The sequence below is a fragment of the Balaenoptera physalus genome (assembly GCF_965194825.1).
Source record: "Balaenoptera physalus genome assembly, chromosome: 2".
NCBI classification, from domain to species: Eukaryota; Metazoa; Chordata; class Mammalia; order Artiodactyla; family Balaenopteridae; genus Balaenoptera; species Balaenoptera physalus.
This window is the reverse complement of record NC_138883.1, coordinates 110,514,409-110,541,807: the sequence shown is the minus strand read 5'-3', so window position 1 is coordinate 110,541,807 and position 27,399 is coordinate 110,514,409. Positions and strand designations below refer to the sequence as shown.

The following is a 27,399-nucleotide window of genomic DNA, read 5'->3' as shown; positions in this document are numbered from 1 at the left end:
AGAACCTGTGCTCCGCAACAAGAGAAGTCACCACAATGAGAAGCCCGTGCACTGCAACGAAGAATAGCCCCCGCTCGACACAACTAGAGAAAGCCCACGTGCAGCAACAAAGACCCAACGCAGTCAAAAATAAATAAATAAATAATTTTTTTTTTTTTTAAATTTAGGGAAGGCTCTTTTATTTATTTATTTATTTTTATATTTATTTTTGGCTATGTTGGGTCTTCGCCTCTGTGCAAGGGCTTCCTCCAGCTGCGGCAAGCGGGGGCCACTCTTCATCGCGGTGCGCGGGCCTCTTCACCATCGCGGCCTCTCTTGTTGCGGAGCACAGGCTCCAGACGCACAGGCTCAGTAGTTGTGGCTCACGGGCCCAGTTGCTCCGCGGCACGTGGGATCCTCCCAGACCAGGGCTCGAACCCGTGTCCCCTGCATCAGCAGGCAGACTCTCAACCACTGCGCCACCAGGGAAGCCCAATAACTAATTTTTTAAAAATTTATTTATTTACTTATTTATTTATCTGGCTGCACTGGGTCTTAGTTGCGGCACACGGGATCTTCATTGCCACGTGCGGGAGCTTCGTTGCAGCATGCGGGATCTAGTTCCCTGAACAGGGATTGAACCCAGGCCCCCTGCATTGGGAGCACAAAGTCTTAACCGCTGGACCACCAGGGAAGTCCCTATAGACAGACTTTTAGAACTCTGCCGTTTTGTAAGTTGAGTTCTGCCTGTATAAAGCTTTGAAATCTTGTTTATTTTGAGAATTAATTTGTCTTCATTGCAGCATTTACTAAGAACCTGGTTTTCAGTATTTTAATCAAATTTTTAAGTTTGCCTTATTTCTTGCTTATAAAGTTAAATATTAATAGAATAAATAAATAGAAAGTTGTGCTTTAAATAGAAAAGGTGTACAATGAATAGAAGAGTATGCTTTAAAGAATAATTTCTCTAAATCCCTTTTTACAGGAATAATTGTGTTGGTTTTTGTAAATAAAAATGATGTTTCTGACCAGCATGTACCTTGAAGGTTTTTCCTCTATCGTGCTGGGCTTCCACTGGTCATCTGTATGTACTCACTGAGCTGCCATTGTGAACAGTGGCATGTGTTTGGGTAACAGTTGTTCCTTGTGCCAAGTCAACTGAATCATAAGGGACCAAATTAGTGACAGGGTTTTGCTAATAGCATGCTTTAGCCAATAGATTTATTAATCCATATAGGAATACTGAATTAGTTGGAAGAATCCAATTAACAGTGCAGAAGAGAGAAATCTTGTATTGTTCCGTTTTACTTTTTGCTCATTTTATGTGTCTTGTTTTCACAAGTTTGTGTTTCAGCTAAGAACTCATATAATACTATCACATGGTTTAAAAAATACTCATTAATATTGTAAGACATACATGACATAATTTGGCAAGGTACTTAGGGTATCATGTTCTAAGGAGGATATTTTATTACTGATAATTACTATATTATATTGTCTAGGATTTTCTGAAAATAGGTCACCTGTTATTTAGTTGTTAAGAGTCAAAATGCGAGGCATGACTGGAGTGATTGCTTAAAGAATATAAATTCTGAGAAGTCTCAAAAAAGAAACAATCCAATTAAATGTGTAATTATTGTTTCTAGGCAGATTGTTTTCCTAAAATGCTATTTACCCATTCAAAGTCTAGATTCAACAAAATACCACTTATATATAATGGATTAATGTTATACTTAAAGATTTTGATGATTATTAAGAAAATCAAAACTGAAAATTAACTCACTAAAACATAGTTACTTGTATTTGCTTTATTATAATTCAAAGAACTGTTTTGTTAGAGAAAATAACAAAATGTAACAAAATCCAAAATATATCTTTTTTTTAGTTAAAAATGATCTTATTTTATTTGTGATGTCATAAAATATATCTTAATCTTCATATATAGTGAGAGTAGAGGTTAATTGTATTCCTAGTATTATTAAGCAGAACTCTCTGAAATAAATAATTACACAGTGCTGTTACTACTTTTCATATTTTAATACCACAGTTTAAGTGCATTCAACACAGCAAGTCAGTGCTTACTTTTAATCTGTAAACGGTTTTTGAATATCAGTAATACTTTTAAAATAGACATTCATGTGGGGTTATTCCTTAGTTGAGTGACTTTGAGCTTAATTTTTTAAGTGAACAGATCCCCTTACCTCTGGCAGTTTAGCTATGAAAAGTAAATAATATTAGATGTGCATTAAGTGCTTAAGATTGAGCAGAATCCATGACTAAGATTGAACAGAAATTGGATATATTCCTCTTTTGATCTTAGCCTATCCAAACGGAAAACATTTGACCAACTTTTAAAAAGCTGGAGTGAGTAATCCTGAATAGGAGTAAGAAAAACAATGTATGAAAATTATTTGAGTTTCATTTATGACTAATTTAAGAACCATGTGTTCTTGTTCTTCATATGATTGTATTTTAAATCCTTACAATCTGTTCCTATAGGATGCAGCTTAACTAAAAGCAGTTTTGTGCAACAAATAGCCTGGTAACGTTTTTCTTGGTTTCCCAAGCATTCCTCTGCAGTGTTTTCTGAGCATTTTAATGTCTTGTGAAAAAATATGAAGAGAATATGAAAATTATTTTAATTTTATCCTGCCATGGGTGTTGGATTTCTTTTTTCTCCCAATAGAGACAGATGTCACTGTGCTTTCCAAAAGACAGAAATGCCCAACTGTTAAATGGAGGATTTATTACATGGCTGTTTTTGTAATGTTGAAATGAGATTCTATTGGTAGACAAGCTAGGGGAAATATCTTTTACCAAGGTACTGAATTTACAGAGCACAATTGTAATATTTTAGTAGACTTTACTATACTTAGAATTAGGGTAATTGTCCATGTCCACAGATTTTTTTCTATGCAAGCAAAGACACAGGTCTGACAGGGAGAAGCTGATAAATAAATAAAAATTTAAAAGCACCTGGTGCTCCCAGACAAGTAGTTCTCTTATAATGTTCCATTATGGAGACCGGAGTAGTTTCCAGCTTCCTTTCTAATGACCTTGGGTATTTGTTGGACCAGAATAACCTTTTTATTCTAGTCCATCTCTTCTACTTCGTTATCATTGCTGCCCTTATAATTACATTAACCCCATTTCATCTGCATAAAAATGTTTGTGTATAGAGCTTCTCATTTGCTCTTGGGTTGTCCATGGATACCATATCCTACTAGGGATACCAGTGATTTTGAGTTATCATTGACATGTTCCTAATGTTGTTTTGTAAAGTAACAGGAAGTGTGGAAAATAAAAGGGAGGAAAAACTCCATAAGCCCAGTACCCTAATATCCACTTCACATTTACTTTCAATGTTTTTACATAATTATAGTATACTTCCTAATTTTTCACATAACCAGATCTTATAAACATTTTTTATATGCTGCCAAATCTCTAAAAAGTAAAACATAGCCTAGTTTAAAAAGTCAAATGATTTTACAAGGCTTAGGTCACATTTTTCCCCCACCCCTAGTTTCTTTCTTTCTTTTTTTTTTTTTTAATTTTTATTGGTGTATAGTTGATTTACAATGTTGTGTTAGTTTCAGGTGTGCAGCAAAGTGAATCAGTTATACATATATCCACTCTTTTTTTTTTTTTTTAAGATTCTTTCCCATATAGGCCATTACAGAGTATTGAGTGGAGTTCCCTGTGCTATACAGCAGGTTCCTGTTAGTTATCTATTTTATATATAGTAGTGTGTATATGTCAGTTGCAATCTCCCCGTTTATCCCTCCCCCCCCATCCCATGGTAACCATAAGTTTTTTTTCTACATCCATGCCTCTACTTATGTTTTGTAAATAAATTCATTTGTACCCTTTTTTATGATTCCACATAGAAGCGATATCATAGGATATTTGTCTTCCTCAGTCTGACTTACTTCACTCAGAATGACAATCTCTAGGTCCATCCATGTTGCTGCAAATGGAATTATTTTGTTCTTTTTTTATGGCTGAGTGATACTCCATTGTATCTATGTACCACATCTTCTTTATCCATTCCTCTGTTGGTGGCCATTTAGGTTGCTTCCATGTCCTGGCTATTGTAAATAGTGCTGCAATGAACATTGGAGTGTATGTATCTTTTTGAATTATGGTTTTCTCCAGGTATATGCCCAGGAGTGGGATTGCTGGGTCATATGGTAGTTCTATTTCCCACCCCTAGTTTCTGTTCCCAAAGGTAAGCCTTTCTCTTTCAGCCATTTCATCAGTCATTTTCCTTAAGATTTCCAAATAATGTGTTGTTATTGCTGCTTATTGTTTTATATATTATCTATTAATGTCATATTTACCACCATCACCAAAATTCTCCCAATGTAGTTGGTCAGATGGTTGTTCAATGTTAATATTTTTATCACTGTATATAATCACAGGTAGGCCGTATATATATTGTAGTTAAATTTCCTTTTATGTATGGACTTCTGTTTTCCCTGAAGTTAATAATTGCTATATTTCTTGTTTTGTGTGTATTATTAATTCATCTCCAAACTCTTCTATGAAGGTAAAAAATCTAAAATCTCTCAATTTTTCTAATATATTAAGTAATCTATCTGTTTGTTGGGTTTTTTTGGTTTTTTTTTTTAAGTTCTTGCTGGAGCTTTCCATCTTTGTGTTCCAGTCTGAACTGACTGCTTTCTAGTCTGTCATTCACCATCATCTTGGAATTACACTGATCTCTCTCCGGATTTGTATCCCCTGCTTTCTGGCTTCAATAACTTCTTTCTTGGTTTATTTCCTTGTTATGGTGAATCACAACTTTCAGTAGTTTAGTGAGAAAGAGTACATGGGAGATACATTTTTTGATGCCCTGCCTGTTTGCAAATTTCATTATTCTGCCTTAATACTTGAATGCTATTTTGGTCGGATGTAAAATCAAGTCATTACTGCATTGTCTTCTGGATTGTTATTGTTGAGAATAACATCTAGTCTAACAGTATCTTGATTTCTGATCTTCTGTGCCTAATCTCTTTTTCTGTCTGGAAGCATTTAAGATCCCTGATATTCTGAAATCACAAGGATATGCCTGGTGTCAGCCTTCTTTTCATCTCTGAGTTGGACACTTGTAGGCCCTTTTAATCTATGGACTCATGGCCTTCAAATTGTGGGGAATTTTCTTGCATTTTTTTCTTTCTTTTTCTTTCCTCCACTTTCTCTGTTCTCTGGTTCTGAAATACATATTTGTATATTGGCCCTCCTGGCCTGATCTGCTTAATTTTCTTTTTTTTTTTTCCCCATCCCATTTTCTGCCTCTCTGTCATTCATCTCCACTTTCTGGGAGATTTCTTCAATTTTATCTTTCATCCATTATAGTATACATTTTACCTCTGCTATCATGTTTGTAATTTCCATAGCTCCTTTTCATTCTCTGAATGTTCCTTTCTTTTTTTTCTTTCTTTGTAAATATTTATTTTTATTTTATTTATTTATTTATTTATTTGGTTGCACCAGGTCTTAGTTGTGGCAGGCGGGCTCCTTAGTTGTGGCAGGCGGGCTCCTTAGTTGCGGCATGCATGTGGGATCTAGTTCCCTGACCAGGGATTGAACCCAGGCCCCCTGCATTGGGAGCACAGAGTCTTAACCACTTAACCAGGGAAGTCCCTGAATGCTCTTTTCTTATAGCATCTTCTTGTTTCACGGGTGTAGGCTTATTCATTTCAGTTGTTTTGAAGGTTTTTTTCCCCCTTGCATTGTCTCTGCTTCTTCAAAATACCTTTTAATATTTGTTTACTTTATTCTATTTCAAGTTATTGGTTTTTTGTGTGATCTTTGGTTGGTATTCGTTGTCAAGTGTGAGGCACAGAGAACTCATTAGAGCTCTTTCTGGGAGGGTGGGGCTTGGAGCTTCCTTAGGTATGAGACTGATGATCATAAAGGAACTCAACTATTTCATTAGAGTCCCTATTTGATCAGTGTCTGTAGTTCTTTTCTTTTAGGCTAGGTAGTTTCCCCAGGAGGTATCTCCAGTCTCAAGCCTGGAGTACATAAGCCTGACTGCAAGTATTCTCAGAGCTGAGTGGGGAAGGTAACTAAGATTTTCCACTTGTTGTCACATGTAGGCTTTTACTCACTTCACCTGTTTTTATTAACCTTCTGCATCTTCCTCAGCTCTGCCCAGCGTCCTCAAGTCTAAAGTCCCTCTGGTTCTTCACTCAGAAAGACCCAACCTAGTCTTATGCCATGTTGCGGAGAGGTAGTGGCCTAACTATACTGGGTTGGGCAAGGGATCTAGGAGTTCTTAAATGCAGGATTTAACTAATTCTCCCATTTCAACCCCACTTGCCCTCCCATATTCAGGGGCATCATGCTTTTCATTCCTGACCTTTCTGGTGCTCCGTAGAGCAAAACGGCTGACTATTTGGGTGTTCTCCTCTGCCCCCTCACCAGTGCCAGATATGTGGCTTTCAGCTTTCACAGGTCTCATCAATCTACTTTGCAGCTTCTAAAATGTTTTGAACTCAGCTCTGCTGTTGTCTTCTCTCCAGTTCATTTTGTCATTGTCGTTGTTTTTTAATCTCCTTACTCTCATTTTGGTGAGATTTCAGGAAGGATTGAAGGTAAATTGTTGTGTTTAATTTGTCTTGTTCAACCAGGAGTCTGCATAGCCTTCACTCTTTTCATTTTGAATGATTGTGTATTTCATCTGTGTATCATCTGTTATTCATTTACCTATTTTTTGACATGCAGATGACTTCCAATTTATTGCTATTGCAGTCCTGCAAAAAAAACATCTTTCATACTGATAGCTTTTTTTCATGTTAGGTTATTTTCTTAGAACTTATTCTAAGAAAGAATAACGTTTAAACACATCTTGCTTTCTAAAAAAGACTGTACCAGTTTTGAGTACCAGCAGGGTTTGTGATTATCCAACTTACTATATTTGTTGTATCATTGCTAGTTTTACCATATTAAAGTCTTTTTGACAGGCTAAAAAGAAAGGCACCTTCTTTTATACTGATTAACTTTCAAATATCCTTCAACAGAATTGAAATAAGTGCTTATTCTAAAAGCAATATAGTCTGCCTTGTTTAAATTTTTATTCTGAGCATTTATTACTTTTGTAATTTTTAAAAAGCAAATAAAAATAATATTCATTATTTTTAATTGGAAAGCAAATAACAATATAAAGAAAATTAATTGCCAGTAATACCATCACCCATAGGTAACATTTTGATAACAGATGTGTATGCGCATCTGTGTGTATGAGAGAAAGTGTGCACACTCAGAAATATATCTATATAACAGATATATGCACACTCTTAAGAAAATTGGAAGCACACTCTGTGTGTGTGTGTATAGACACACACACATTTATATTATTTAGTAGTCTGATTTTTTCATTTATCATTATTTTGTGAACATTTTCTCCTGTCATTAATTATAATTCTGAAACATGCCTTAATTGTTGTCTAAAATGTCTGGATACACCATTAAAAACATTCTTTAATACTAGAGATTACAGCATGTAATGCTGTGAAATTGTGAACAACAATTTATAAAAGAAGACTCTGAATGTATCAACTCTTCCTAAAAGTTAGAAAAACTTTAAAGCTGTCCCTGTCCTTTTTTGGTATACTCTGCCCTAAATCCTTATCTTAAGATTTAACTTGTTAATAATTCTTGTTTTCCCATTTATTCCTGGCTGGTATGTGACATTAATTCTGTCTAACCTGGAAAAGTTCTGTGGGTTATATTTTGTCATGTGTTTGACATCTGGTTTAAATTAATGTCAGTGTTGTGCTCTTTAGTTTATGAGTGCCTTTTGGGAAGTTTAGATTCTATGAAGTTTTTATTTTTTATGACTATTACCTTACCATAGAGTATCTAGGGGAAATAGTACTACTAAAATGCTTTAAATATTGATGTGACTAGAATTTAATTCAAATGTGCTTCTACAAATGCTGGAAGAACTTAGGGAAATTCGTTATATTTAGTAGAAATCAAAGACAGAACCCAGTGTTCTCAACACACACACACGTACGTTTTAATATTATTATATGTTAATATAATAATATTTTTAAAAATAGTATTTCTTGAATAAATTTTCATTATTCAAAACGCAAAAATAACATTAAAAGGTATATATTGGGAAATCTGGTCCTGTCTCATTCTTGTCCACTCCCTTCATCTCCTCTTAGCCAAATAGATAATTACTTTTTTTTTTTTTTTTCCTATTTTTGGCCACGCTGCTGTGTGGCATGCAGGATCTTAGTTCCCGACCAGGGATCGAACCTGCGCCCCCTGCAGTGGAAGCGCAGCGTCCTAACCACTGGACCGCCAGGGAATTCCCTTTTTTTTTTTTTTTTTAAGTATTCCTTTATGTGACTACAAGCAAAAAATGAATATGTGTTCTTATTTTTCCCTCTTTCTTTTTTTTTTTAATTTAAAAAATTTTTCCCTCTTTCTTACTTAAAAGATAGTATACTATATACAATGTCCTGCATCTTATTATTTTCACTTAATTATCCTGGAGAGCTTTATATAGTGCTACGTAGAGAACTTGCTCATTCTTTTTTTAAAAAAAAATAGTTCCTTAGTATCCAGTTGTGTAAATGGTTTATTTAACCATTCCCCTATAGACAAACACTTGTCTGGCGAATGTATTTTTTTAATGTATGTTTTTTAAACTCCTTCAGGTGGATATGGACAAGAGTGGTGAAGTGCGACTTATAGAACTGGATGAATCTTTCAAAAGTGAACATACTGTTTTTGTAACACCACCTGAGATCCCCCATCTACCCAATGGTGAAGAACCCCCTTTACAGTACAGGTATTCAAGAGGCAGAATGTTTGAGATTGAAAGAGAGAAGCAATCCATCATCTGTGACGTAGCTTTCTAAGGACTGTGGTATTTTCAAAAATCCAAACTTTACAGATCCCTAATTTTTAGGTGGTAAGCAAGCTTATCCCACATCCATTACTAAGTTTTGAGGTATAAAAAGAAAAAATATATAATTTTGCATTCTATAGACTTAAGAAGCTCTCTATATCTGCATAAGTATATGTTCTCATAAATGTTGATTAAGAAGTTAGGGCCCACCCCACCAAAATGCAGCACTTTTATTACAGAATTTTTATTTTTGTTTCTCCCTAAGGCTGGTTTCCTCACTTTCATCCCCTCCCCCAACACAGGCTGGTTAATGTAACCTTGGTTTACAAAAGGATTATCAACTATACTTCAATTTTTTAAAAAAGGATTAAATCTAATTTAGAGTCGATATTTGTGGCCTTGATTTGGGTGATATGATTTTTTTAGGCTTTTAATTTTTCCATGAGTTTTATAAAGTCAAGGAAATTCAGAACTATTGGGATTGGTCATTGTTAATTTAGGAAATTTGGTCAGGTACTGTGCTAAGTGCTTGGTATAGACTTGAATGATCCACTGGTCTCGTTTTCAAGTCTAGTGGGAAAGAGAAAAACTCTGAGCGCAGTGATAGGGTTATGATAGAGGTAGATTTATTATACATCTGTATATCTAGATATGTATTTATATATATACACACAGATATATATAACATTTGTTATAACTAGAGGTAGTTTCTAGTATACCATTAAAATGGCATTTCCTTTTAGATTTTTTAAATTCTTCAATAATAATTTCTTATTTAAAGATTCTAAAACCATTTCACATCTATTATTCATTAAGTCACAGTTTGTTATTTTCATTGAAAAGGGATTTTTCAGGACATCCTCATTTATAACTTGGATTGAATTCTTCTTTTTACAGATGAAAAAGTGGTGTAACAGATGTTTGTGAATGTTGATTAATTCATAAGCCACCTGATTCCTACCCTTAATTTTTATATATTGATGATATTGCTTATATCAATTTTTAGAAGTCTGCCTTTTCTCAAAGACATTTAAAATATTTCTCATAATTTCTCTTTCTTCTTTTTCTTTCTAAACAAGATCTCATTTCTTTTATCTCTTTCGTACATTATATACTTCTAAGACTTCTTTTGGTATATTTCACTAATATAGTTTGTTTTTCTTTTTGTGGTTTGGTTTTAACTTTTTAATTTAAAATTTACCTTTAGATTTAGTCCTTTAATAAGAAAATTACTTAGCTTAAAAAGTTCCCATTTTTTAAAGAATCTAAGTCATTTTTTTTTTCCTTGAGACTACTAATATAATTTTGGTGTAATCATACCCATCATTGGAAAAAACCTTAAGTGTCTTTAATGGGCACAGTGGATCCTGTTAGCAGGAGGTAACTCATATACTTACATTGTCTGTATAAAATGATAAGACAGTAAGTTTCCATAAGATACACAGAATGGTCTTATTATCACACCATGTACATACAGTGAATTTTCTTAGGGGACATAGTTTTCCTGAGCTTCATTGCTATTTTATTCCTACTTAACATTCAGTCATTACTAATATTTTCTTATTCTACTGGATTTTCCTATAATAATGTATAATAGATATAGTTTATCTTTTATTATAGTTAGTTTTCTTCTTAGTTAATTAAAACTATTTATATGCCTTTAAGAATATTCTAAAGTAGGGTAAGTTTTCTCCTCAGGGGCTTCTGTCGTTTTAGCATGTCGTTTTCCCAGCTGCTGGTACCTTTTAAATGCCCCAGACACTCTGCTCTAGCACCCAAATTAGGCCCACCTCCTCATAGAGTTGCCTATTCTAATCTTTGTTCCTCTTCTCCAACCTCTTCAATTTCCTTTCTCATAAGTGAGGCCCTGAATCAGCTTACCTAACCAGATAAATCCATTCATGATAATGTAATAGGTTGTCCTGGTTGACTTATGTTATTTGCATTTTTTTAAGAGGAAGGTTCTACAGTAATATGTTAATCCAAACAATGATATTAATAACTGTCCTGTGTGAAAGAGTATGATTTGGTGGGCCTTTTACCCGTAGTATCTGATATGTTTGCTATTTATTTACATGAATACTAACTTACAAAGTTTTTTTGAGTTACTTTGTAGTTTGGTGTCAAGTTCAGCAAAATTTAAATGTATTTCACTTTTTTCCCTCCAAAATATATACTTGAATCTGTATTTGGCTATTACGTTTTTATTATTATAGTAAGAAAAGCAACATTAGCATGAATATTTGTTGATTATATATATCATAGTCTGATGGAGAAAGATAGTTAAAATAAGTTAATAAGTTAAGTTATTGGTCATAATTTTTTTTTAGCTTGTAACCAGTATGATCATCTATGTGTGCTTGAGATTTTTTTTTTTTCTTTTCAAAAACAGCTATAATGGATTTCCAGTTCTTAGGAACAATTTATTTGAGAGACCTGAAGGATTTCTACAAACACGAAAGAGCAAATTGCCTTCAAAATCAAGTAGTCCTAGTAGCCCTTCTCCCATGTTCAGAAGAACAAAACAGGTGCTTTGATGATTTTGTATTCTTCATGTAATCAAGTATTAGAACAAAAATAAATTTGACACTCTTCCTCCCTTAATATACTTTACTACCCCATATATAACTATTAGTAGATCATCTATGCTCCCTGAAGCATTCTGAAGAAAATTTAGAGTAATCTGACTTCAAAAAATTAACCAGTTCTCTTGTCCTAGAACATTATTTTACATATTGTATAATACAGATTAAAGCAGAGACTTGAATATATATTAATTATAGACAGATTTTGTTAGGGAAACATTGTAAAAGCATGTGAGTTGTACTTGTTCAGCCTTCAGTTAAGGATAAGGATGCTTAAGTGTGCAAATTTATTAATAAGGTCCTTGCATTTTTTCTAGGAAATTAAATCAGCCCATAAAATTGCCAAGAGGTACTCTTCCATTCCTCAGATGTGGTCTAGGTGTCTACTGCGTCACTGTTACGGGCTGTGGTTTATTTGTCTCCCAGCTTATGTGAAAGTATGTCATTCAAAAGTCAGGGCTCTGAAAACAGCCTATGATGTGCTTAAAAAAATGCAGTCAAAGAAGATGGATCCACCTGATGAGGTAACAATTATCCTTTAAAATGCATTATTTTATTCCAGATTTATGTACATAGATATTTTGATTCTGTACACTTTCGAAATTACTGTGTTCCAGGTGTGCTACCGCATTCTTATGCAGCTCTGTGGACAGTATGATCAGCCAGTGCTTGCAGTTCGAGTGCTGTTTGAAATGCAGAAAGCTGGTATTGACCCCAATGCCATAACTTATGGTTATTATAATAAGGTAATTATTTTGACTTAATGGAGAAAGAGTCTAACTTTTGTGATTTTACAACCTTAGTTTAATGGCAGAAATAAATGATGCAGGGGTTATTTGGTATTTATTTTAGAGTATCTAAAATATATTTTGTAAATTGGAAGTAAGATTTTTGTTGTTCTATTGATATTTTGGATTATACAATCTACTTACTCTTTAAATTAACTCTAAAGCCAGTGGGTGTTCATTTATAAAAATTATTTTACTAATTATTTTATTTTGTCAAATGAATAGGCTGTTTTGGAAAGTACCTGGCCTTCAAGGAGTCGTAGTGGCTATTTTCTTTGGACAAAAGTGAGAAACGTTGTTTTAGGAGTAGCACAGTTCAAAAGAGCTTTAAAGAAACACGCACATTTATCGCAAACAACTCTCTCAGGTAATTAGAGGTTTTTAAGGGATGTATATGTTGTACTTTTTCTTTAAAATTAATTGACTAGTTACAATTTCCACTTTTTAGAAATTTTAATTAGTTTCAAAATATTGAATGTTTTCTAGTTTTTATTGCCATTAAGCAAATTCTAATATTAGAGTGTTCTTCCCATTTAAAAAAACACCAAATTTTACTTATTTTCTTGTAACTGTTAAATTTTCAACCTTTGGTGGTCTTGTTTTAGTATTCGTTAATAATTCACAATAGGATTCTTTGTTATAGTTGTATTTTGCTAATTATGTTAACGCTTGTCATGTTCAGTATTAGTAGATTATTAACTTGAGCAGCAAACTAATATGTATTTTTGGTATCTCCGTGAGTAGTAAAATGCTGTCAAATTGTGTTCTTAAGCAGATGGCAGTGACCTGGATGCTGTTAGTCATGGCAGCATGGATAGTGGTCATGGGACACACACTGTGGAGCAGGCACCTTTTAATACGGGTTTAATCAAAGTGTATGCTTCTGATGATAGATCTAGTACAGGTTTGTGTGTGCTTATGTATACATTTATTACAATACATTTTAAAAACTAGGTTTGCTAGCCTGTCTGTTTTAGATTTTAATTTTCAGTGATATATGTAACTATCACTTTTTAATTTTATATGGTAGGCATATGACATTGTATTTAATAACTATGCAATTTTATTCATTCTCTATTTGAATAGAAATGAAAGTTTAAGAAAGTATTCGAGTGTTTCATCCATGATAATCCATTTAACTCTGGATAGTACACAGGTCTCTTTATCATATCATTTTCTTAGGATAAGTTCTTCTTTGTATTATGAACATGTTATTATAGTTTTTTTAATGTTGTTAGGATTTTAAAAAAAGAAACTTAGATCCCTGATCTGAGTTAATAGTACCATATCAACATCAATTTCCAAGATTTAACAGTGTCCCATGTTTCATGTAAGATATTATCATTCAGGGAAGCTGGATAAAGGGTACACAGGAACTCTCTGTACTGTATTATTTTTGCAACTTCTTGTGAGTCTTAAACTGTATTAAAATTAAAAGCTATAATGAAAAATTTTAAATATATATAAAACTTGTAACATTCTAGCACTGAAGATGACTTAATTTCATTAAAATATAAGATTTGTACATAAGCTTTCTCTAAGTATTATTAAAACTGACACACCTAAATTATTTGAATAATTCTGTCCATTTCATTATTACATTATAAAAATTAGACATGACTTTTGAATACAGTATAAGAGCTACCTATTAATGGACAGAAACTTTAAATTTAAAAATCCAAGCATTAATAATAAAATATGGAGGCTTCTATCTCTGCAAATTTTAACATTATGTTGATCTATCTCCTTTTATGCATACTTTTAAGAGTAATAAATATAAGCTATGTGTGTTGATATGTTGTTCGTCCTTGGCTGGTTTTGTTTCTTGTTCATGCAGTTGTGAATTTAATCACAGAGTTGTAGTGGTCATCCTTAGGCATTATCTCTTAAAAATGAAGAAATCCATCTTTTGTTTTTGACTGTGGCCTTTAAAAAGGCCATCTTAAAGCAGTGCAGAACCTTATAATAAAAGCATGAATTTTATCAAGATTATCTTCACATTTTGTGATTTATAGTTTCTTTGGAAATAGAGATGAAACCGATTAGAAAAAATACCAAACTCAAAATTATAACAAAAATATTAAAGTAAATACCTAATGATACTTAATACAATTTCTTTAGATAGTTCTTTGCAAGTTTATAAAACCATTTTTTATGCAGTCATATACTCATATAATCATAACAACCTTTTATATTATAAATCTGGGAACTTGAGATTCAAACAAAAAGGTTAAGTGGTTTACTTAAAATCATGTCTCCTAAGGTAAAGTACTAGAATTCAAAACCTTATGTTTTGATGCTAATCTAGTGAAAACAATTTGCTGGAAATTACAGAGAGCCTCTTTAACAGAACAGTGTATTAGAAATTTTCTTATATTGATGCAAAGTTTGCTTTTCTTAATAACTTTAATACTAGATTTTTTTCTCATTCCCATGTATTTGTACTCATGTGCAATTCAGTAATTATTCAGTTGAATTTTCAGAATAACTACCTATCAATAAATTTAAATAAACCCATTTTTTTGGTCAGATGATTTAGACATTTGGCTCCAGTGATCTGTGTGTGAGTGTTTTGTTAGGAGTGCCCTGCAGATTTTTCTTCTCCGTTGCTTAGTTGGATCTCAGACCTTCACCTAGAAAGGTCATGGACTTGTATAAAGAATGTGTGGTTTGTCTGTGTCTTTTGGAGCCCCGATAGTAGTGTGAACATACATAATTACTGTTGACTACATTGTGAAACTAAAAATAAATTATTTTGTGATCATCCCTTTCTTATGTTAATAGAGATGGGGAGGAGCTAACAAAATAATGCTTTCAACTGGAAGTTATCCAGAAAAATTTCTATGAGTAAATCTAAACACCAATGTGTTGCTTCTAATTCCAGTTCTTCTTACTAAAGAAGTTTATGATAAACAGCATAGGGTTTTTTGTCTTTTTCTTTTTCCAGGTGGCCAGTCTGACCTTGGATATAATTCACTATCTAAGGATGAAGTTAGAAGAGGGGATACATCTACTGAGGACATTCAAGAAGAAAAAGATAAGAAAGGGAGTGATTCTAGTTCCTGTAGGTACTAAGTTGATATTGTATAAAACTGTGAGCTTACATTAATAGAAAAGTCGAGTGACTTTAAGTGTAAAAGTACTAATTTTATGTTTCATTTTCCCATTGTTACTCCTGTTTCCTCCCATTATAAGCCCTCTACACCACCTAATATTCCAATGTACAAGTACTTCATGTGTGAAGTTTGTAGTCTCAGTGGCAAAACACCCTCCAATCAAATACTATTCTTGTAGCAGAAATATATATTTCTTCAAACAGTGGCTCTTTTCTGGTGCTTAACAATATTTTTATTTAATGCTTTTTATTAATGGTCTGTGACTTATATTTTTCCTGCTTACCTCCCCCCATCAAAAGCAGTGTTTCACAACCAAAGAAGAAATATAAAATGTATGCATAGACCTCATGCGTGACCAGTACTTAGTTGTTTGATACACACCTTGAGGACTTGAATGAATGGTATCACTTATTTGTAATTGACAAATATAGATATAGAGGTGTTCAATATTTTCTCATCACGTATTTTCCAGTAGAAGTATTTAGAACTAAAAGCTACTTCTCTTTATGGCTCCTCTGATGTATATAGATTTCATCTTAACAGTTGCATTTTAATCTTTACAGTGTCAGAGGGCGAGAGTGCAAAGGGAAGTGCTGATTGTCTTCCTAAGCTCAATTATCAAAGTTCTTCCAGTATAGTTCGCCTCAGTGCTACAAATAACAGTGCTGATAAAACGTCAGGAGAAAGCACAGGTAAGTTGAATGGTATATGTCTGTATGTGCAGAATAACTTGTATCTGTATTTCTAGTGAATATATTTTTTTGTCTTAATTCTCCAGGGATTTTTTCATTTTTCGTTTTTTTGTTTTGTTTTGGTTTTGGTTTTGGTTTTTTGGTATACTTGTGCAGCTTCTCATGGTATAGTTTAGAAGCTTAAATTCTGTATTTTATAATATAGTTTGTTCAAGCTTTTATTGTAACAAAGTAAAGGGACATACCTACAAGCTACCTTTTGAGTTTGGACTGTGGGGAGTTTTGGGAAGGGGGAAGTGGGGAGCAAGTGAGATGATCAGTCTGAGGGTACCAGACACCTCGCCAATTTTTAAATGAAGCATAGAGTTCCTTAGTCTTCGTATTGTTCCTGTTTTTTCAGAGGCGAAAGGATAGTCCTTCAGGTAGTTTAAATAGCAATACCTAATATTTTTTCTTTTCAAAGCACTTTTTATATACTATTTTTCATTTATTATTACAGCAGTGCTTATATTAGTGAGAGGGGGTATTAGCACTCTTTCAAAGATGAGAAAATTCAGGCATAGTCGGACTATTGGCAGGTCCCATAAGTTCTCAGCTAGTTAATGGAAAAGTCATTTTAGGATCTGGGATAATACCTGGACTCAGAAATTTTTCATCAGACTGTTTTGGGGGGCACTAAACAGACATAAGATTCAGAGTTTCTAGTGTTAATAGTCTGATTTCATAATTACATTATTTTATTTTTGTATTAGCTCAGTTCTGCATCATTATAATCTAAACAAATATTGAAGGACTTGTGCTGTCAGGGCTGAAATCTCTCTATAAAGGGCCCTGCTGCTGCAATGATGTTTGTTTTTCTGCAGCATAGTTAGATATGCCTCTAACTCAGGGGTAGGCAAACTGTGGCCCATGGGCCAAACCAGGCCTGCAGCCTGGTTTTTGTACAGGCCCACAAGCTAAGAATGTTTTTTTACATTTTTAAATGGTAAAAAATCAAAAGAAGGAAAATATTTTGTGACACCTGAAAATTATATGAAAGTTCAGTGTTCATAAACAAAGGTTGATTGTCACACACCCAGCTCATTCACTTACATATTGTCTATGGCTGCTTTGGCACTACGTTGGCAGAGCTGTGGAGTTGCCACAGAGGCTGTATGGCCTGCAGAGCCTAAAATATTTACTTTCTGGCCCATAACAGAAAAAGTTTGCCGACCCCTGTTCTAGCTATCAAAAAAAAAGTTAAATGATCTATAACTGTCTTTCTTCGCATTTCCTTGTTAGATAATTGTTATAACTTAAACATTAAAATTTTTTCATTGGTATAATGTAATTGCTTCACAATCATTTAGTCCTTCCTAATCATTGTCTAATTATAACTCTTAATAACTGGCCTTTGGTAGTCTTTGCTTTCTTGTTCTTTCGTTACTGTCTATTCATGCTTGCTGTTTGCTTAAGATCTGCTTTTATGAACTTTCTGTTTTCATATGATTGTAAACCATCCTTTGATTCTGACATTTTGTCATAGTAATAAGCATCTGACTCAACATCTGGCTTTTGACGGCCCTCTGTGCTTAACAAGCCAATTTTTTAAAGCATATAATAGGTTTCCTAGGTATGAACTAGAGTTGTTAGTTTATCCTTAAGATTTTTGACTTGAAAACTTTCCCATCTGTTAAGTACTCTGGGTTTATCACTACTACCAAAGACTATATGTGGGATTTATAGGAATACTTACTTTTCTGTAACTTTTTTCTTACATACTAGTACTTGCTAGGATTCAAAACACCTTTCAAGTTTCTTCATGTTTTGCAGTACAGTATATGTATATTTTATTTATATCATTATATAAATAAATGACAGCTTCTAAAAGATGTGGGAGTGGAATAACCAAAGAAATGTTTTAATGTTTGGTTGGTAATTGAAATAAAATCATCATCCTATGGTTACTTCATGGGTTATCTTGGGAATTTTAACATTTTGATAAATATATATTGAATTACTGAGAATTCAATCACAAGACAATTTACTCTGAAATGAAACATGCTCTGAAGTATGAAAACATACTCTGAAATGTTTTTTTAAGCCTAATTCTGCTTTTAGTGTGCTTTAACTTTTTACCTTTAGCTACCACATTTAGCTGTAACATGTCATATTATAATATATTATACTATGTTATATTCTGGGTTGGTCTCTTGGCTGCAGTTGTTTCCCAGCAGACAATATTCATTCAGCGATTATTTTTTGAGCTCCTACTATACCTGCTACCATATGCCAGGTGCTACTGAGGATATGGTAAAGAACAAAAATAAACATGGTCCCTGCCTCCATAGAGAAGTACATGGGAGGGCTGGGAAAACATTAATCAAATAATCAAGTAAATGTAAAAACACCCTGATATTAAATACTGGCAAGAAGGGCTGTAAGGGCTTCCCTGGTGGTGCAGTGGTTAAGAATCCAACTGCCAATGCAGGGGACACGGGTTCGAGCCCTGGTCCGGGAAGATCCCACATGCCGCAGACCAACTAAGCCCGTGCGCCACAACTACTGTGCCTCCTCTGTAGAGCCCGGAAACCACAACAACTGAGCCCACGTGCCACAACTACTGAAGCCTGTGCGCCTAGAGCCCATGCTCCGCAACAAGAGAAGCCACTGCAATGAGAAGCCCGCACACCGCAGTGAAGAGTAGCCCCCACTCGCCACAACTAGAGAAAGCCCACGCACAGCAACGAAGACCCAATGCAGCCAAAAATAAATAAATAAAATAAATAAATTAGAAAAAAAAAGAAGGGCTGTAAGTTGCCATGAGAATATGTAACCTGTCCTGGGTTTAGAGGGACATTGGTCAGGAAAGGCTTCCTTGATAATATGGTTTCTGAGCTTAGATCTGAAGGGTGAGTAGAAAACAAATGAGGATAGGGGTTCCAAAGGAAAAATTGAAAGGGAGCATTCCAAGCAGCGGGAAGCTATATGTAAAGGCTGTATAGTAGGAAGGGATTATAGCATGTTCAAAGATCTAAAAAAGGGCTAGTAAATCAGCTCAGAATTCTTTCAGTTTTAAGGTTCAGAAAATATGACTTAACAGTGGCTTAAACAAGTTGAGGGCTTCTTTTCTCACGAAATTCAAAGGTAAACAATTGCCCAAGATGTTGGTTCAGGGGCTTTACATCAGATCTCTGAACCTAACCATGATTATAGTACAGCCGCTGGCAACTTCAGGCACCACCTATCTGTGCAAGGCAGAAAGAATGGGCAAGGGGAGTGCCAGCCACATCTATCTCCTTTACCAGGAAAGCAGACATTTTCCCAGAAACCCTCAAAAACTACCACTTTACTATCACTTGCCAGAATTATGTCACAGAGCCACCAGGCCCAAGGAAGTTAAATAGTTTTCAGCCTCTCTGTTAGAGGTGCGCAGCATCCAGCCTAGTCTGGTGGAATTTAGCAGGTGTATAAACTTAGAGTCAGACAAACTATTCTGTAAATGGCCAGGTAGTAAACATTTTAGGCCTTACAGGCCACATACAGTCTCTATTGCTTGTTCTTTGTGTGTGTGATTTTTACAACTCTTTTAAAATGTTAAAACCATTTGAGACTGTATATAAACAGTCCACAGGCTGGATTTGGCTCAGCAGTGTAGTTTGCCAACCCCTGGTATAATTTGGTAACCAACTTTATTTGTCTGTAGGCCATTGCATAGTTCTTACTTTGCAAAGGAACACATCTATTTAAATGCAGTCCTAGAGTTACATCTTTGGATTATAAGATTGCTCCAGGTCTTTGATAATATATAACCTGGTAGCAGGTTTCCCAGAATATCAGAAGAGAGTATGTTCTTGGTTTCTTATATACTTAATCATAAGCTGATACAGAAAAAAAGAAGACACTTTACCTCTCTGCTATACTATTTTCCTTGTTAATGCTGTATGCTTATTAAACGGTATTAGTTTGTAGGCTTTTATGGTCTCTAGTAGTCCCTTTTATCTACTATCTTGTTACCCAAATACATCATATGATAGGAAAAAAGGCACATTTTTAGGAATTGCCTCGTTATAGAGAGCTAATTCTGTTGGCTAAAGCATGTAAAAAGAGTAGTTGAAGGACTTTCCTGATGGTGCAGTGGTTAAGAATCCACCTGCCAATGCAGGGGACATCTGTTCGAGCCCTGGTCGGGGAAGATGCCACATGCTGCAGATCAATTAAGCCTGTGCACCACAACTACTGAAGCCCACATGCCTAGAGCCCGTGCTCCGCAACAAGAGAAGCCACTGCAGTGAGAAGCCCATGCACCGCAACGAAGAGCAGCCCCCGCTCACCGCAACTAGAGAAAGCCCATGCGCAGCAACAAAGACCCAACGCAAACATAAATAAATAAATAAATAAATAAATTTATTTTAAAAAAAAAAAGAGTAGTTGACAATACCATACCTAGACTAATGCTTTAGAAGACTCCCACATAAGGACAATTGAAGTGATCAAAAATCTAGATTTCTGCTTTCAGCGTAGGTACCTAAGTAATTTGGTAAAAAGCAGTGAACAGTGTTTCTGAATAGAAAGTGGCCATTCACATTTGACTGTTATAAACTTGAATCAATATGTAAAGCAAAGGTAAAATTATTTAGCCACATCTATAGTCATAAGGATTTGGAGTTTTAAAAATAATTTTTATTTATGAATAAAGCTCACATAGCTGCCTTTTATTTGGTTTGGTTTAGTGTTTTTGGTTTTGTTTTTCTTTTTATAGGCAGAAGACTCAGAATCTTAAGGTCGTCTAGCACAACCACAATTGTATAACCATTGTTATTTAATCCGTTCAGTGAAATGGACATAAATTCATTATTATTGTTGTTAAATATACCAAGGGTAAATATTAATCGTAACTTACAAGTTTTAAAAAGCAGTGCATCCTTATATCTCAGATCATACCCTTCATATTTGATTTGAATCCCAGTTCTCTCACTTAAGGACTGGGTAACTTTGGGCTAGGTAATCTCTCTGAGTATCAGTTTTTTCTCCACCCATAAGGATGTTGGAATGATTATGGTAGATAATGTGAGTAAAGTGCCTAGTATAGCATCTGTGAAATAGCAGGCACTTGATGAGTGCTTGCTGTTATCATTTTATTACTAGTATCTTAAATATTTAAGACAACTTATATTTGCATATTACATTTTTCGTGGCTAAAAACACTTTTCTTGTTTTTTAGAAAGTACGTCTGAGCCGCTCTTAATATCATCTTTTGAGGATACAAATGAAACAGGAAACATTCAAAGTAGATGCTTCAGGAAAAGACATAAAAGTGACAATGAGCCTAATCTGCAGCAGCAAATGTCCTGGGGAAATAGAAACCGAAATCTTAGTGGAGGAGTACTAATGGGACTTATGCTCAATAGAATTAACCAGGAAGCAAACCCTGGAGATATGGTTGAAAAATTAGGAGCTGATGCAAAAATTCTTTCAAATGTAATCTCAAAAAGCACAAGACCAAATAGTCTTGATATTGGAAAGCCATCTTTAAGATCAAAAAGAGACAGTATAGAGAAGGAATCTAGTGATGATGATACACCTTTTGATGGTTCTAACTGTTTGGCAGATAAAGTGGATTCTCCTGTTATTTTTGACTTAGAAGACTTAGACAGTGAAACAGATGGATCAAAAGTGGGGTACGTTGCTCCACAAAATCCTAAGAGGAGTCAACGCTTGAATAGCAGCTTTTCAGTAAAACCTTTCGAAAAAACTGATGTTGCAACAGGATTTGATCCCCTCTCTCTTCTGGTTGCTGAGACTGAACAGCAGCAAAAAGAGGAGGAGGAAGAGGAGGAAGATGATAGCAAAAGTGTTTCAACACCATCTGCTAGGCGGGATTTAGCTGAAGAAATTGTGATGTATATGAATAACATGAGCAGTCCTTTGACAAGTCGAACACCAAGCATTGATTTACAACGGGCCTGTGATGATAAAGTAACCACTAAGAAAAGTCCAACGTTGGTCAAGGCATGCAGAAGATCTAGCCTGCCTCCTAATTCTCCTGGGCCAGTGAGACTTACCAAATCTAAAAGTTACTCAAAAAGCGAAGACAGACCAAGGGATAGACTCTGGTCTTCTCCAGCCTTCTCACCTACTTGCCCATTTAGGGAAGAATCTCAAGACGCATTAACCCATTCATCACCTTCATTTAATTTAGATACACTACTAGTACCTAAACTAGATGTTCTAAGAAACAGTATGTTCACTGCTGGAAAAGGAGTTGCAGAGAAAGCAAGCAAATGGTATTCAAGATTCACCATGTACACCACATCATCCAAGGTAGGTTTATTAGTGTTTTCTACTTTTCCTTTTACCCTTCTCCACCACCAAAAGTATCTTACTTGCAAAGATGTCTGTTTTTACCATTCTCCTAAAATACAGCTTTACAGAAAGGACTCTTGGGATGCATAAGGTTTGTAAGTAACAGAATTTGGACTTGAATAATAACTTCAAAAGGAAAGAATTCACTAACTAAGGTTATATTCTTAGTTCAGTTTTGAAAGAAAGTGATCTGTAGCTGGAGTAAAAATTAGAGTCATATGAAAATGCTTACTTGAGCTTCATTATTTATTGCCTTCAAAAATTACCAGCCAGGCATAGGATTTCTCTTTCTGGTTAGGATGAAATACCTTGTGATACACCTGCATATGTCCCAAAGCAAAAAGCTAGATGAAATATGGAAAGTATTTGTTTAAAGCCATCAGAGAACTGCTGAAACAACTAGAAAGTAGAGGGGCAAGATTCTAGAGAGAGGAGACTTGCAGAGATGAGCTGAAGTTTTATAGCTACTTTTTCCTTGAGGGCATTTGCTTATTCTGAGCACAGAGCAAGAGGTTGCAAATCCAGGCTTTGGCTTATCAGAGGACTGGGGAGAGGTGAGGGGGCCAGCAGGACTTTTGGGATCTTGTAGAGCTGGAGAGACAAAAATAGAGACTGGAGGGTCCTCAGATACACAAGTTTTTTCCTTCAGGACATTTTCCAAATACTGATAGTGCATGAAACAGGAGTCTGAAAACATAAGCAGAAAGTCTCTGATAAATAAGAGTTCTCAGCAGTTTCATGGTGCTGGGAATACAATAGCTTACTTAGTTCATAAGCTGCTGGGAGCTGGGGAAAGTGAGGGCAAGGAAGCTTTGGTGTACACACCAGGCCCTTAGTTCAAATTCCTGCAGAGCTATGCCTTAGGAGCATTGGCAAAACAGAGGTAGACTGAACCCGACCAAAACTGCAACCTAGGCTGGACTCGGCTCAGTCTGTGATTAGATTAAACTAATCAGCCTTTACTCTAACAAGGAAAAAGTGTGTCCTTTCCAGAGGACCAGAACATCAACTGGAGTCCTTATGGTTTTTTATATATAATTTTTTATATTCTATTATTGAATTAAAAATAGCTATACTGAGGGACTTCCTTGGTGATCCAGTGGTTAAGACTCCGCACTCCCAGTGCAGGGGGCCCGGGTTCCATCCCTGGTCAGGGAACTAGATCCTGCATGCCTCAACTAAGAGCCTGCATGCTGCAACTAAAGATCCCGCACACCACAACTAAAGATCCTGCACACTGCAGCGAAGATCCCACGTGCTGCAACTAAGACCAGTGCAGCCAAATAAATAAATATTAAAAAAAAAAAAAAAAAGCTGTACTGAGAGGCAAGGACCATAACTAAAAACAAAAGAAAAACAGATGGAGGAAACAGACCTTCAGGTGACCTAAACATTTGAATTAGCAAGATACTTTGAAGTAATTAAGATATGTCCAAGAAAATAGAGGAAAGGGTGAGAAAAAAAAAGCTAGAAACATGCAGAATTTCACCAGGTAATTATCTTTTGAAAAGAACCAGTGTAAATTCTAGAACTGAAAAAGATGCGAAATTAAGAAAGCAGTAGTTGGATTTCACAGCAGACAAAAAAACAGGAGAAGATTAGTAAACTAGTTGGGAAGATAGTAGAAAATATCCACACTGAAGTACAGACAGGGAAAAAAAATTGGAAAATACAGGAAAAAATGTGGGGTTTAGTGAAAATGCTTAACATTGATGTAATTTAGTTCCAGAAAAAGAAGAAAAAAAAGGGGTAGAAGGAACATTTAAAATGCTAATTGCCAAGAATTTTCCAAAAGTGATTAAAGATGTCACTCACATATTTAGAAGATCTACAAATGTCAAGCAGAATAAATGCAAAAAAAAAAAAACAAAAACCCCTATACTTAGGCATCTTATGTTAAAATAGATGAAAATGAAATACAAAGAGAAAATCCGAAAAGGAGCCAAAGAAGAGAGAGATATTACCTTCAAAAGAGCAACAGTAAGAAAGCTGACAGTTGTCTTCTGAATAGAAAATGTGATGTCAAAAGACACTGGAAAGACAGCTTTAGAGTACTGAAAGGAAATGGCTGCCAACCTGTTTTTTCTGTATCCAGCAAAAATACTCTTTAAAAATTTGGGTGAGAGCTTTAGTTCCACTGTGGTAACATAAGGCCACTAAAGCCCGTCCCTCCCACTGATTTACAACTAAAAACTCCAAACAAAATACAAAAAAAAACTATCTAAAGATTCTGAAAAACAAAAGCAGCAGATTGTGGGGAAATTTTCCCATTTTCTTTCTCATGCATTTTTGCTCCAAGAGCAGGTCCCAGTCACAGTGTGGCATGGCATCCCTGGCAGCTAAAACTTCAAGAGAATCCCCATATTTCCTGGACAGAGGAACCAGAGAAGGGAGCCTCTGTGGGCTGGAGAGTATGAGGGGAATCTGTGAAAGAAGGATTCCTAATTCTGTGCATGGCCCACACAAGTCTGAGCCTCACCCTTGAGCTACACATACATGGAATAGATGCAGACCAGCATGGACAAGGCTTAGAGAATTAAACTGGGGATTAAATCACCACCTACAAAAATCAAAACACAAATTACAATCTGAACATAACGTAGTTGACTGCCTGCTAATACAATAGCTCAACATTCTCCAAGAGATTATAACAGTACCCAGACTACACAGCATAACATTCATGGTGTCCAAAATAAAATCCAAAATTACTTGAACCAGGAAAATGTGACTAATTCTCAAGGGAAAGACAACCCAGATGTTGGAATTATCAGACGGAAACCTTAAAGCAGCTGTTACAACTAGATTCCCTGAAGTAGAGAAAAAACACATTTCAAATAAGAAAAGAACTCTTATCCAGAAAAATTAATTATTTGTCAAAAAATTTTATCATAAAAAATACACTCTGAAATAAACTCATTGGATGGGTTCAATAGCAGAATGGAGATGACAAAGGAGAGTCATTGAACTTAAAGATTGAGTAATAGAAATTATGCAGTTGGAAGAACAGAGAGAGACTTTATAAAAATGAACAGAGCCTCAGAGAGTTGTGGGACAATATCAAAATGTATAACATATAATAGGGATTCCAGAAGAATTGGAGAAAGAGATTATGGTAGAAAAAATATTTGAAGAAATAATGGATAAAATTTCCCAAATTTAGTAAAAGATTTAGATTTACAGATACTCAGCAAACTATAGACAGGATAAACTCAAAGAAAACAACACCTATATATACATAAAAGCAAACTGTTAATAACCAAAGATATCCATTTCTAATAAGAAAATAACTGCTGGAAAAAAAAACAAGAATAAAAAGTATCTTGAATGCTATTAAACAAAAATGACACATTACCTACAGAGGAATAAGGATTTGAATGACCACTTGTTTTCATCATAATCTGTGGAGGGAAGAATACAGTGGAACAACAGTTTTAACCTGTTGAAGAAAAGGCCTGTCAACCCAGAATTCCATATCCAGTGAAAATATTCTTTAGGGGTGAAGGTGAAATAAAAACATTTTCAGATAAAGGAAAAGAATTCATGACGAGCAGACCTGCTCTATAAAATAAGCTAAAGGAAGTTTTTCAGGCTGAAGAAAAATTATACTACAAAGAAACCTGGGTCTTTGGGAATGAAGAAAGAGCAAAATAGATGGTAAATATCTGGTTAATATGAAAGACCCCCTTTTTTTTTTAATACAGCAGGTTCTTATTAGTCATCCATTTTATACACATCAGTGTATACATGTCAATCCCAATGTCCCAATTCATCCCACCCCCAGCCACTTTCCCGCCTTGGTGTCCATACGTTTGTTCTCTACATCTGTCTCTCAATTTCTGCCCTGCAAACCAGTTCATCTGTACCATTTTTCTAGGTTCCACATATACATGTTAATATACGATATTTGTTTTTCTGACTTACTTCACTCTGTATGACAGTCTCTAGATCCATCCACGTCTCTACAAATGACCCAATTTCGTTCCTTTTTATGGCTGAATAATATTCCATTGTATATATGTACCAAATCTTCTTTATCCAGTCGTCTGTCGATGGGCATTTAGGTTGCTTCCATGACCTGGCTATTGTAAATAGTGCTGCAGTGAACATTGGGGTGCATGTGTCTTTTTGAATTATGGTTTTCTCAGGGTATATGCCCAGTAGTGGGATTGCTGGGTCGTATAGTAGTTCTATTTTTAGTTTTTAAAGGAACCTCCATACTGTTCTCCATAGTGGCTGTATCAATTTACATTCCCACCAACAGTGCAAGAGGGTTCACTTTTCTCCACACCCTCTCCAGCATTTCTTGTTCGTAGATTTTCTGATGATGCCCATTCTAACTGGTGTGAGGTGGTACCTCATTGTTGTTTTGATTTGCATTTCTCTAATAATTAGTGATGTTGAGCAGCTTTTCATGTGCCTCTTGGCCATCTGTATGTCTTCTTTGGAGAAATGTCTATTTAGGTCTTCTGCCCATTTTTGGATTGGGTTTTTTTTTAATATTGAGCTGCATGAGCTGTTTATATATTTTGGAGATCAATCCTTTGTCCCTTGATTCCTTTGCAAATATTTTCTCCCATTCTGAAGGTTGTCTTTTCGTTTTCTTTATGGTTTCCTTTGCTGTGCAAAAGCTTTTAAGTTTCATTAGGTCCCATTTGTTTATATTTGTTTCTATTTCCATTACTCTAGGAGGTGGATCAAAAAAGATCTTGCTGTGATTTATGTCAAAGAGTGTTCTTCCTATGTTTTCCTCTAAGAGTTTTATAGTGTCCGGTCTTACATTTAGGTCTCTAATCCATTTTGAGTTTATATTTGTGTACGGTGTTAGGGAGTGTTCTAATTTCATTCTTTTACATGTAGCTGTCCAGTTTTCCCAGCACCACTTATTGAAGACACTGTCTTTTCTCCATTGTATATCCTTGCCTCCTTTGTCATAGATCAGTTGACCACAGGTGTGTGGGGTATCTCTGGGCTTTCTATCTTGTTCCATTGATCTATATTTCTGTTTTTGTGCCAGTACCA

General features: G+C 35.0%; 1 protein-coding gene and 1 long non-coding RNA gene across 12 annotated transcripts in view; one reads left to right on the top strand and one right to left on the bottom strand.

Moving 5' to 3' along the window:
• Positions 1-27,399, bottom strand: part of LOC309654381 — a 198,033-nt gene that overhangs the window by 998 nt on the left and 169,636 nt on the right. The gene's annotated exons all lie outside the window — the stretch shown is intronic.
• The window catches only part of DENND4A (DENN domain containing 4A), a 134,653-nt gene that overhangs the window by 79,515 nt on the left and 27,739 nt on the right, over positions 1-27,399 (top strand). For 7 of the 11 annotated variants that reach the window (XM_082444731.1, XM_082444725.1, XM_082444732.1 and 4 more), the window contains 9 exons: positions 8,661-8,794; positions 11,247-11,382; positions 11,757-11,963; positions 12,057-12,185; positions 12,453-12,594; positions 13,000-13,131; positions 15,175-15,291; positions 15,907-16,035; positions 21,239-22,338. In XM_082444731.1, coding sequence (XP_082300857.1) covers positions 8,661-8,794; positions 11,247-11,382; positions 11,757-11,963; positions 12,057-12,185; positions 12,453-12,594; positions 13,000-13,131; positions 15,175-15,291; positions 15,907-16,035; positions 21,239-22,338 — 2,226 coding nt within the window. The remainder of the gene's footprint in view (positions 1-8,660; positions 8,795-11,246; positions 11,383-11,756; positions 11,964-12,056; positions 12,186-12,452; positions 12,595-12,999; positions 13,132-15,174; positions 15,292-15,906; positions 16,036-21,238; positions 22,339-27,399) is intronic. The other 4 variants (XM_082444735.1, XM_082444733.1, XM_082444726.1 and 1 more) reach the window with 2 other exon arrangements.